Source organism: Hyla sarda, unplaced genomic scaffold (assembly GCF_029499605.1).
Source record: "Hyla sarda isolate aHylSar1 unplaced genomic scaffold, aHylSar1.hap1 scaffold_1667, whole genome shotgun sequence".
NCBI classification, from domain to species: Eukaryota; Metazoa; Chordata; class Amphibia; order Anura; family Hylidae; genus Hyla; species Hyla sarda.
Genome location: NW_026608306.1, coordinates 1 through 14,472, shown reverse-complemented (window position 1 = coordinate 14,472; position 14,472 = coordinate 1). Strand labels below are relative to the sequence as shown.

The 14,472-nt window shown below is 46.7% G+C and overlaps 1 protein-coding gene across 1 annotated transcript in view; it reads right to left on the bottom strand.

Moving 5' to 3' along the window:
• LOC130311753 (kinesin-like protein KIFC3) overlaps positions 1-10,409 on the bottom strand; it is a gene marked incomplete at both ends in the record, with an annotated part of 71,394 nt that extends 60,985 nt beyond the window's left edge. The window contains 1 exon segment of the mRNA XM_056552521.1: positions 10,100-10,409. Within this exon segment, the coding sequence (XP_056408496.1) occupies positions 10,100-10,409 (310 nt within the window).
• Positions 10,410-14,472: the final 4,063 nt, after the last annotated feature.

The following is a 14,472-nucleotide window of genomic DNA, read 5'->3' as shown; positions in this document are numbered from 1 at the left end:
AACTGCAAGATGGACGTATTGAGTGTCTGCATGGACACTTCTTCACTGCTAGGGCCTGCTTGATCACAGGGTCCCGAGTGCTCAGAGACCAATAAGCGATAAAGTTCCGCCTTGCGGGCAGTAGCCGGGAACGGGATGCCTTTGCGGACGAATTCAGCCGTCAGTTTAGGAATGGTCCAGTTACGAAGAGATGGGACGCTACCCAGATCCAATGTTCTAGCGACATTGTCCAGAACAGAAGCTGCATCTTCAATGTCTGATGCGTGAGACATTTCCGAAAATTAGATATACAACAATTAAATCCTGACCAAAGGAACAAACCAAAAACGAAATACACCTGTCAGAGCAAGACTAACCCAGAAACCAAAACCACTGCCACCACAGAATCAGACTAGAAAGTGAAGAGTACCGAGTGGTGACTAAACACATGCTAACAGCGTGACACGTAAAGTTACTCGTGACTAACGAACCCCTTGGCCCAAAGACGTGATGAGCAGGGGATAAAGAGTACACCCAAGGACGTGAGGGGTAACGAACTAAGACATGAATACCTGGGCTTCCTGAAGCCTAAAACAGACCGCACCTTGACAACTGGGTTATGACGGTCAATCTCGACACGAACAGGCGCTGGAACAACGTAGAAGCTGAAGCGAGGCGAGACCACCAGGATGAACACTGCAAGCCAAAGGAGAACCGTATGAAGAGAATGTTTACTATAACTAACCCAAAAAATGGACTGCACATACCTGTACCGAGGGTGATAAGCCAACACGAAGTTCACGACAGCAGACGTTTAAGCCACAAGAGCGTGCGTGGACAACTGCTGAATAAAACACACAGGCATATAACTTAACAACACACAGGCTAAGGCAGATCCACACGAGGACCCAAAGACGAGTTGAGTCGGTGGAAAGGACACGAACCGAGCCCCAAAGGGCGAGTTGGGGGAAGAAAAACAACTTGCATGAACATAAAACTTTAAATTAACACCTATATACATACATGCAAAATTCCAAATATACTCTTTTATCTCTTTTTACCTAAAAACGACCGGGCCAAGGACAGCGAACTAGCGTAAAGATGAACTTCGAGCCTAGACAGCTACACAGCGTTACTGAGCTAGTAAGGCGATAGTCTAATGCAGGAGGTAGATATCTTGCGAATAAACTGAAAATAGGAAAACCAACGTAAATACACCGCTTGACCGAAAATGAGAAACGATTGTAAGGCACAATACTACGTAAGGGCGAGGAGAAAAACTAAAATGTAAAAACAAGAATAATGGCAAAGGTAAACCCACCACATAACTGAATAGGTACAGGTGTGGATCAACACCTACAAGGCGCTTAGTGAGGCTATGACGAAGAATTTAGCTAGTAACATGACAAAAACACTTAACCAGGTAAAAGAGTAACCATAGGAGCACAGGAACAATAAATCAGCAGCGCACATTGAAGACCATGCTACCAGCCAGGCAAACTAATTTAGGAACAACCGCCTTATTCACTACCACAACAAGTTAGAGTAAAACGGTACCAAACAACGAGCAAAGTAAATAACTACGACTAGCAATAAATACCATGAAGCAATAAATACCATGAAGACAGGACAGAGGCGAAACAGCGGAAGGCAAATTGACCATGTGAGAACAGAATTATAGTACCAGACAATAGCGGAGCATATAGTGGCAGTGTATCAGCAGCGTATGCAGAAGGAATGTGAGTTTGATTGAATATATATATATATATATATATATATTTTTATTTTATATTTTTTATTTATTTATATATATATATATATATATATATATATATATATATATTATATATTTTATTTTTTCCAAAAACAACAACTAACAAACTAACAGACTCATGAGTTAAAACATGACTAATACGGACCAATGTATGCGGCCGAAGTGTAGATACGAGGAGCAACAGTGTAAAATACATGGAATATGAAACAGATTAGGTATATGAGAAGCAACTGCGGAACAAACGCGTCAACCAGTGAAATACACAGCAGGGACATCTGTGACACATTAACGAAGCGTCCTGACCAGTAGACAACGTGTACTGACACCAAGACTAACACCTGGAACTACAAGACTATAATACCTACAGTATATAAACAAGCACCCAGCATGCAGAGCTGAGCCGCAGGAACAGCTGTGACACATTAAAGAAGCGTCCTGACCAGTAGACAACGTGTACTGACACCAAGACTAACACCTGGAACTACAAGACTATAATACCTACAGTATATAAACAAGCACCCAGCATGCAGAGCTGAGCCGCAGGAACAGCTGTGACATATTAAAGAAGCGTCCTGACCAGTAGACAACGTGTACTGACACCAAGACTAACACCTGGAACTACAAGACTATAATACCTACAGTATATAAACACCCAGCATGCAGAGCTGAGCCGCAGGAACAGCTGTGACATATTAAAGAAGCGTCCTGACCAGTAGACAACGTGTACTGACACCAAGACTAACACCTAGAACTACAAGACTACAATACCTACAGTATATAAACAAGCACCCAGCATGCAGAGCTGAGCCGCAGGAGGTGTGTAACGAACTGGCTGCCGGCTGAGACTGGTGACCGAATAAGAAAGCCGGCATGCGTAAGGCAGCGGAACGGGACGGGAGAATACCGCGGAGCTCCGAAGGACATATGCTCCGAAAGGTAACTCCCGCTGTCACCTCCCCCAGCCAGCACCAAACATCTGAAAAGAAACCCCCGACATGCAGAGCCAGGCAGCCGGAAGCGCACAACGTTGCTTAGCAGCCCGCTACGGCTGCTGAACAACAACACCATCATGCGAAAGGCAGGGCACGGGGGACAACCGCAGGGCTCATACAAGACACGAGCCCCCAGACTCCTGCAGTCACCCCCCGGACCTGCTCCGCCGTCGCCCCCTACCTAGCGTCTGAACTAACCTGAAATGACGTGCACAGCAGAGCACAGGAACGAACACGAGGCTGGAGAGACTTCCCCCGGCGTCTGACGTCACGGACTCCAAACAACGCGAGAGCCGCGGCGCACTAAACACACGGAGCCGCGGCTTTTAAGCGCAAGTACCGCCCCTCCCACAAACACAGGTTAAGTGACTCAGTCAATCAACCTTCGCACATATATACAGAGGAGATGAGATCTATATATATATATATACACAGAGGAGAGGAGATCTATATATATATATACACACAGAGGAGAGGAGATCTATATATATATATATATATACACACAGAGGAGAGGAGATCTATATATATATACAGAGGAGAGGAGATCTATATATATATACAGAGGAGAGGAGATCTATATATATATACAGAGGAGAGGAGATCTATATATATATACAGAGGAGAGGAGATCTATATATATATATATACACACAGAGGAGAGGAGATCTATATATATATACAGAGGAGAGGAGATCTATATATATATATATACACACAGAGGAGAGGAGATCTATATATATATACAGAGGAGAGGAGATCTATATATATATATATACACACAGAGGAGAGGAGATCTATATATATATATATATATATATATATATATATACAGAGGAGAGGAGATCTATATATATATACAGAGGAGAGGAGATCTATATATATATACAGAGGAGAGGAGATCTATATATATATACAGAGGAGAGGAGATCTATATATATATATATACAGAGGAGAGGAGATCTATATATATATATACACACAAAGGGAATAAACATGTGTATAGCAAAACCTGTGTTACTGCAATATATATATATATACAGAGGAGAGGAGATCTATATATATATATATATATATATATATATATATATACAGAGGAGAGGAGATCTATATATATATATATATATATATATATATATATATATACACAGAGGAGAGGAGATCTATATATATATATATACACAGAGGAGAGGAGATCTATATATATATATATATATATATACAGAGGAGAGGAGATCTATATATATATATATACAGAGGAGAGGAGATCTATATATATATATATATACAGAGGAGAGGAGATCTATATATATATATATATATACACAGAGGAGAGGAGATCTATATATATATATATATATATATACACAGAGGAGAGGAGATCTATATATATATATATACAGAGGAGAGGAGATCTATATATATATATACACAGAGGAGAGGAGATCTATATATATATATACAGAGGAGAGGAGATCTATATATATATATATATGTTACGCCGAGCGCTCCGGGTCCCTGCTCCTCCCCGGAGCGCTCACGGCGTCTCTCTCCCTGCAGCGCCCCGGTCAGACCCGCTGACCGGGAGCGCTGCACTGACATTGCCGGCGGGGATGCGATTCGCACAGCGGGACGCGCCCGCTCGCGAATCGCATCCCAAGTCACTTACCCGTCCCGGTCCCCGGCTGTCATGTGCTGGCGCGCGCGGCTCCGCTCTCTAGGGCGCGCGCGCGCCAGCTCTCTGAGACTTAAAGGGCCAGTGCACCAATGATTGGTACGCCTGGCCCGATTAGCTTAATTGGCTTCCACCTGCTCCCAGACTATATCTGACCTCCTCCCATGCACTCCCTTGCCGGATCTTGTTGCCTTGTGCCAGTGAAAGCGTTTAGTGTGTCCAAAGCCTGTGTACCTGAACTTCTGCTATCCATCCTGACTACGAACCTTGCCGCCTGCCCCCGACCTTCTGCTACGTCTGACCTTGCCTCTGCCTAGTCCTTCTGTCCCACGCCTTCTCAGCAGCCAGCGAGGTTGAGCCGTTGCTAGTGGATACGACCTGGTTGCTACCGCCGCAGCAAGACCATCCCGCTTTGCGGCGGGCTCTGGTGAACACCAGTAGCCTCTTAGAACCGGTCCACCAGCACGGTCCACGCCAATCCCTCTCTGACACAGAGGATCCACAACCCGTAAGCCGAATCGTGACAATATACACAAAGGGAATAAACATGTGTATAGCAAAACCTGTGTTACTGCAATATATATATATACAGAGGAGATATATATATATATATATATATATATATATATATACATATACAGAGGAGAGGAGATATCTATATATATATACAGAGGAGAGGAGATCTATATATATATATATATATATATACAGAGGAGAGGAGATCTATATATATATATATATATATACAGAGGAGAGGAGATCTATATATATACACAAAGGGAATAAACCTGTGTTACTGCAATCCTTTCCTGTGAGGAATACTTCATTTTATAGAAACATTTCAGGGGGGACAACATTTACGGCCATGACTGTATATTCTGCCCTGTTTGTGAATTTATATTCTCTGGTAGTTTTCCAGTTCTTTTTCTGGCCTGTGACCCATTATGTATATTTTTATTTGTTTTTACACCAATTGCACTTTAGCGCAGGAAGGGACTGACACCATGGTTGTCGATCCACCGTTTAGTGCGGATGGGCAAGTAGGCAGGGAGAGTGTAATTAGGGCTCACTTCTCCCTGTCCACCCCCGGTCATGACATATCCACCTCCTCCATATACACCCCTCCATATAAATATATATACACACCCCCTCCACATATATACATCCCCTCCATATATACACCTCCTCTATTTACAGCCCATATATATATATATATATATATATATATATAAATATATATTATATACACAGTGGTCCCTCAACATATGATGGTAATCTGTTGAACCATCGTTTGTTGAAACCATCGTATGTTGAGGAATCCGTGCAATGAAAAGAATAGGAAGTTATACTCACCTGTCCCCGCCGCTCCGGACCCGTCACCGCTGCCCTGGATTTCGCCCTCCATAGCTGTCGCCGCGTCCCCGGGGTGTCCCTGACGCTCTGAATGTCTCTGCTTCCCCAGGATCCTCGCTCTCCGTCGCCGCCATCACGTCGCTACGCACGCCGCTCCTATTGAATGACGGGACGGCGTGCACAGCGACGTGATGACAACGAAGGAGAGCGCCGGCGATGCAGGGGATCCTAAGAGGACGCTCCAGAGCCCTGAGGACAGGTAAGTGATCGTCAGCGGACCACACGGACACCGTAAACGGCTATCTGGGGGCAGCTGAAGTAGTCTGCGCTGCAGGATAGCCGTTTATGCGATGGCCCCGACATACAAAAGCATCGTATGGTGATGCTGCCACTGAGAGTGATCGCATATTGAAATTATTATAGGTCGAGGCCATCGTAGGTCGGGGGGTCACTGTGTGTATGTATATATATATATATATATATATATATATATATATATATATATATACACAACCCCTCCCTATATAAACCCCATCCATATATAAATGCCCTCTATATACACCTCCTCCATATACACCCTCTACATATATATATATATATACACCCCCTACACATGTATACATCCCCTCCATATATACACACACCCTCCATATGTATACACACCTCCTCTCTCTCTCTCTCTCTCTCTCTCTCTCTCATATATATATATACACACACACACACAGAGGAGAGGAGATCTATATATATATATATATATACAGAGGAGAGGAGATCTATATATATATATACACACATGCTCTCCATACACACACCTCCTCCATATATATACACCTCCTGGGTTATCGAACAGAGAAGAAATTATCAACACAGACAATCAATAACAGCAGAGACACAACCCAGAGCGCAGAACACCCCTCCCCCCACCCCAATATGGAGCCACATCAGATCCCCGAATAATAAAGAATTTATCTTCATCAGTTACTATGACAACACCGAGCAGAAAGACAGGAACTACAGTACAATGTATCACTCCCATCATCCCTGACCCCAGGAGCTCACAATCTAATCTCCTATCATACAATGTATCACTCCCATCATCCCTGACCCCAGGAGATCACAATCTAATCTCCTATCATACAATGTATCACTCCCATCATCCCTGACCCCAGGAGATCACAATCTAATCTACTATCATACAATGTATCACTCCCATCATCCCTGACCCCAGGAGATCACAATCTAATCTCCTATCATACAATGTATCACTCCCATCATCCCTGACCCCAGGAGATCACAATCTAATCTCCTATCATACAATGTATCACTCCCATCATCCCTGACCCCAGGAGATCACAATCTAATCTCCTATCACATACAATGTATCACTCCCATCATCCCTGACCCCAGGAGCTCACAATCTAATCTCCTATCATACAATGTATCACTCCCATCATCCCTGACCCCAGGAGCTCACAATCTAATCTCCTATCATACAATGTATCACTCCCATCATCCCTGACCCCAGGAGCTCACATTCACCATCATCACCACTACAACCACCATCATCATCACCACTATCACCATCATCACTATCACCATCACCACTATCACCATCATCATTATCCCCATCATCACCACTATCATCACCACTATCCCCATCACTACTATCACCATCATCACCACTATCATCACCACTATCCCCATCATCACTATCACATCATTACCACTATCACCATCATCATCACCAATATCACCATCATCACCACTTTCACCATCACCATCATCACCACTATCCCCATCATCACCACTATCCCCATCATCACCACTATCCCCATCATCACCACTATCCCCATCATCACCACTATCACCATCATCATCTTCCCCACTATCACCATCATCATCACCAATATCACCATCATCACCACTACCACCACCATCATCATCACCACTATCCCCATCATCACTATCACCATCATCATCACCACTATCACCATCATCACCCCTTTCACCATCACCATCATCACCACTATACCCATCATCACTATCACATCATCCCCACTATCACCATCATCATCTTCCCCACTATCACCATCATCATCACCACTATCACCACTATCCCCATCATCACCACTATCCCCATCATCACCACTATCACCATCATCACTATCACCATCATCATCACCAATATCACCATCATCACCACTATCCCCATCATCACCACTATCACCATCATCACCACTATCACCATCATCCCCACTATCACCATCATCACCACTATCACCATCATCACCACTATCACCATCATCACCACTATCACCATCATCATCACTATCACCATCATCACCACTATCACCATCATCACCACTATCACCATCATCATCACTATCACCATCATCACCACTATCACCATCATCACCACTATCACCATCATCACTATCACCATCATCATCACCACTATCCCCATCATCACCACTATCACCATGATCACTATCACCATCATCATCACCACTATCCCCATCATCACCACTTTCCCCATCATCACCATCACCATCATCACCACTATCACCATCATCATCACCACTATCACCATCATCATCACTATCACCATCATCACCACTATCACCATCATCACCACTATCACCATCATCACCACTATCACCATCATCACTATCACCATCATCACCACTATCACCATCATCACTATCACCATCATCATCACCACTATCCCCATCATCACCACTATCACCATCATCACTATCACCATCATCATCACCACTATCCCCATCATCACCACTTTCCCCATCATCACCATCACCATCATCACCACTATCACCATCACCATCATCACCACTATCACCATCATCATCACCACTATCACCATCATCACCACTATCACCATCATCACTATCACCATCATCACCACTATCCCCATCATCACTATCCCCATCATCACTATCACCATCATCACTATCACCATCATCACCACTATCACCATCATCACCACTATCACCATCATCACTATCACCATCATCATCACCACTGTCCCCATCATCACCACTATCACCATCATCACCACTATCACCATCATCACTATCACCATCATCATCACCACTATCCCCATCATCACCACTATCACCATCATCATCACCACTATCCCCATCATCACCACTATCACCATCAACACCACTACCACCATCATCACTATCACCATCATCACCACTATCCCCATCATCACCACTATCACCATCATCATCACTATCACCATCATCACCACTATCCTCATCATCATCATCACTATCCCCACCATCACCACTATCACCATCATCATCACCACTATCACCATAATCATCACCACTATCACCATAATCATCACCACTATCACCATCATCATCACCACTATCCCCATCATCACCACTATCCCCATCATCACTATCACTATCATCACCACTATCCCCATCATCATCATCACTATCCCCACCATCACCACTATCACCATAATCATCACCACTATCACCATCATCATCACCACTATCACCATAATCATCACCACTATCACCATCATCACCACTATCAACATCATCATCACCACTATCCCCATCATCACCACTATCCCCATCATCACTATCACTATCATCACCACTATCACCATAATCATCACCACTATCACCATCATCATCACCACTATCACCATAATCATCACCACTATCACCATCATCATCACTATCACCACTATCACCATCACCATCACCACTATCACCATCATCATCACTATCACCACTATCACCATCATCATCACCACTATCACCATCATCACTATCACCATCATCACTATCACTATCATCACCACTATCCCCATCATCATCATCACTATCCCCACCATCACCACGATCACCATCATCATCACCACTATCCCCACCATCACCACTATCACCATCATCATCACCACTATCACCATCATCATCATCACTATCCCCACCATCACCACTATCACCATCATCATCACCACTATCACCATCATCATCACCACTATCACCATAATCATCACCACTATCACCATCATCATCACTACCACCACCATCATCATCACCACTATCCCCATCATCATCACCACTATCACCATCATCATCACCACTATCACCATAATCATCACCACTATCACCATCATCATCACCACTATCACCATCATCATCACCACTATCACCATCATCACCACTATCCCCATCATCACCCCCATCGATGACAGCAGAGAGAACGTGTGTGACAGATGTATCAGACTGCGGTGATTTCAGCGACTGTGATTATTGGCTGATCGGTGTCACCCTGTACCTTTGGGGGGTCCGTTCGTGGGGTGTTCTCCTCTCGTCCTGCAGTTGGGGGCTTCCTGAAGAAGGTGTAGATGATGTAAATCAGGAGGGAGTAAAAAGCAAACATGATGGATAAAGGAGAATATATCAGTTGCTGCGGCAGGGAGGTAAGACCACCATGAGAGGAAGAATCTGAGACCGAGAGAACGATGGAAGAAAAAGGAGGAGGACGGTGCTGAGGAGAGCGAAAGGACGGAGAAGAAGACACCGGAGGAGCCCCTCCTACTGCAACCACCATCATCTCCTCCCCTCCTACTGCAACCATCATCATCATCTCCTCCCCTCCTACTGCAACCATCATCATCATCTCCTCCCCTCCTACTGCAACCACCATCATCTCCTCCCCTCCAACTGCAACCATCATCATCATCTCCTCCCCTCCTACTGCAACCATCATCATCATCTCCTCCCCTCCTACTGCAACCACCATCATCTCCTCCCCTCCTACTGCAACCATCATCATCTCCTCCCCTCCTACTGCAACCATCATCATCTCCTCCCCTCCTACTGCAACCATCATCATCTCGTCCCCTCCTACTGCAACCACCATCATCTCCTCCCCTCCTACTGCAACCATCATCATCTCCTCCCCTCCTACTGCAACCACCATCATCTCCTCCTCTCCTACTGCAACCATCATCATCTCCTCCCCTCCTACTGCAACCATCATCATCATCTCCTCCCCTCCTACTGCAACCATCATCATCTCCTCCCCTCCTACTGCAACCATCATCATCTCGTCCCCTCCTACTGCAACCACCATCATCTCCTCCCCTCCTACTGCAACCATCATCATCTCCTCCCCTCCTACTGCAACCACCATCATCTCCTCCCCTCCTACTGCAACCATCATCATCATCTCCTCCCCTCCTACTGCAACCATCATCATCTCCTCCTCTCCTACTGCAACCACAATCATCATCTCCTCCCCTCCTACTGCAACCATCATCATCTCCTCCCCTCCTACTGCAACCATCATCATCTCCTCCCCTCCTACTGCAACCATCATCATCATCTCCTCCCCTCCTACTGCAACCATCATCATCATCTCCTCCCCTTCTACTGCAACCACCATCATCTCCTCCCCTCCTACTGCAACCACCATCATCTCCTCCCCTCCTACTGCAACCATCATCATCATCTCCTCCCCTCCTACTGCAACCACCATCATCTCCTCCCCTCCTACTGCAACCACCATCATCTCCTCCCCTCCTACTGCAACCACCATCATCTCCTCCCCTCCTACTGCAACCACCATCATCTCCTCCCCTCCTACTGCAACCATCATCATCATTTCCTCCCCTCCTACTGCAACCATCATCATCATCTCCTCCCCTCCTACTGCAACCACCATCATCTCCTCCCCTCCTACTGCAACCATCATCATCTTCTCCTCCCCTCCTACTGCAACCATCATCATCTCCTCCCCTCCTACTGCAACCATCATCATCTCCTCCCCTCCTACTGCAACCATCATCATCATCTCCTCCCCTCCTACTGCAACCACAATCATCTCCTCCCGTCCTACTGCAACCATCATCATCTCCACTCCTCCTACTGCAACCACCATCATCTCTTCCCCTCCTACTGCAACCACCATCATCTCCTCCCCTCCTACTGCAACCACCACCATCTCCTCCCCTCCTACTGCAACCATCATCATCTCCTCCCCTCCTACTGCAACCATCATCATCTCCTCCCCTCCTACTGCAACCATCATCATCATCTCCTCCCCTCCTACTGCAACCACCATCATCTCCTCCCCTCCTACTGCAACCATCATCATCTCCCCTCCTACTGCAACCACCATCATCTCCTCCCCTCCTACTGCAACCATCATCATCATCTCCTCCCCTCCTACTGCAACCACCATCATCTCCTCCCCTCCTACTGCAACCACCACCATCTCCTCCCGTCCTACTGCAACCATCATCATCTCCTCCCCTCCTACTGCAACCATCATCATCATCTCCTCCCCTCCTACTGCAACCATCATCATCTCCTCCCCTCCTACTGCAACCATCATCATCTCCTCCCCTCCTACTGCAACCATCATCATCTCCTCCCCTCCTACTGCAACCACCATCATCTCCTCCCCTCCTACTGCAACCACCATCATCTCCACTCCTCCTACTGCAACCATCATCATCTCCTCCACTCCTACTGCAACCACCATCATCTCCTTCCCTCCTACTGCAACCACCATCATCTCCCCTCCTACTGCAACCATCATCATCTCCTCCTGTCCTACTGCAACCATAATCATCTCCACTCCTCCTACTGCAACCACCATCATCTCCTCCCCTCCTACTGCAACCATCATCATCTCCTCCCCTCCTACTGCAACCATCATCATCATCTCCTCCCTCCTACTGCAACTACCATCATCATCTCCTCCCCTCCTACTGCAACCACAATCATCTCCTCCCGTCCTACTGCAACCATCATCATTTCCACTCCTCCTACTGCAACCACCATCATCTCCTCCCGTCCTACTGCAACCATCATCATTTCCACTCCTCCTACTGCAACCATCATCATCTCCTCCCCTCCTACTGCAACCATCATCATCTCCCCTCCTACTGCAACCACCATCATCTCCTCCCTCCTACTGCAACCAACATCATCTCATCCCCTCCTACTGCAACCATCATCATCTCCTCCCCTCCTACTGCAACCATCATCATCTCCTCCCCTCCTACTGCAACCATCATCATCTCCTCCCCTCCTACTGCAACCATCATCATCTCCTCCCCTCCTACTGCAACCATCATCATCTCCTCCCCTCCTACTGCAACCATCATCATCTCCTCCCCTCCTACTGCAACCATCATCATCTCCTCCCCTCCTACTGCAACCATCATCATCTCCCCTCCTACTGCAACCACCATCATCTTCTCCCCTCCTACTGCAACCACCATCATCTCCTCCCCTCCTACTGCAACCACCATCATCATCTCCTCCCCTCCTACTGCAAGCATCATCATCTCCTCCCCTCCTACTGCAACTACCATCATCTCCTCCCCTCCTACTGCAACCACCATCATCTCCTCCCCTCCTACTGCAACCATCATCATCATCTCCCCTCCTACTGCAACCACCATCATCTCCTCCCCTCCTACTGCAACCATCATCATCTCCTCCCCTCCTACTGCAACTATCATCATCTCCTCCCCTCCTACTGCAACCATCATCATCTCCTCCCCTCCTACTGCAACCATCATCATCTCCTCCCCTCCTACTGCAACCACCATCATCTCCTCCCCTCCTACTGCAACCATCATCATCATCTCCTCCCTCCTACTGCTACCATCATCTCCTCCCCTCCTACTGCAACCATCATCATCTCCTCCCCTCCTACTGCAACCAACATGTCCCCTCCTACTGCAACCATCATCATCTCCTCCCCTCCTACTGCAACCACCATCATCATCTCCTCCCCTCCTACTGCAACCATCATCATCTCCTCCCCTCCTACTGCAACCATCATCATCTCCTCCCTTCCTACTGCAACCATCATCATCTCCTCCCCTCCTACTGCAACCATCATCATCTCCTCCCCTCCTACTGCAACCATCATCATCTCCCCTCCTACTGCAACCATCATCATCTCCCCTCCTACTGCAACCACCATCATCTCCTCCCCTCCTACTGCAACCACCATCATCTCCTCCCCGCCTACTGCAACCATCATCATCTCCTCCCTCCTACTGCAACCATCATCATCTCCTCCCCTCCTACTGCAACCATCATCATCATCTCCTCCCCTCCTACTGCAACCACCATCATCTCCTCCCCTCCTACTGCAACCATCATCATCTCCTCCCCTCCTACTGCAACCATCATCATCTCCTTTCCTCCTACTGCAACCACCATCATCTCCTCCCCTCCTACTGCAACCATCATCATCTCCTCCCCTCCTACTGCAACCATCATCATCATCTCCTCCCCTCCTACTGCAACCATCATCATCTCCTCCCCTCCTACTGCAACCATCATCATCATCTCCTCCCCTCCTACTGCAACCACCATCATCTCCTCCCTCCTACTGCAACCATCATCATCTCCTCCCTCCTACTGCAACCATCATCATCTCCTCCCCTCCTACTGCAACCACCATCATCTCCTCCCCTCCTACAGCAACCAACATGTCCCCTCCTACTGCAACCATCATCATCTCCTCCCTCCTACTGCAACCATCATCATCTCCTCCACTCCTACTGCAACCACTATCATCTCCTCCCCTCCTACTGCAACCACCATCATCTCCCTCCTACTGCAACCATCATCATCTCCTCCCCTCCTACTGCAACCACCATCATCTCCCCTCCTACT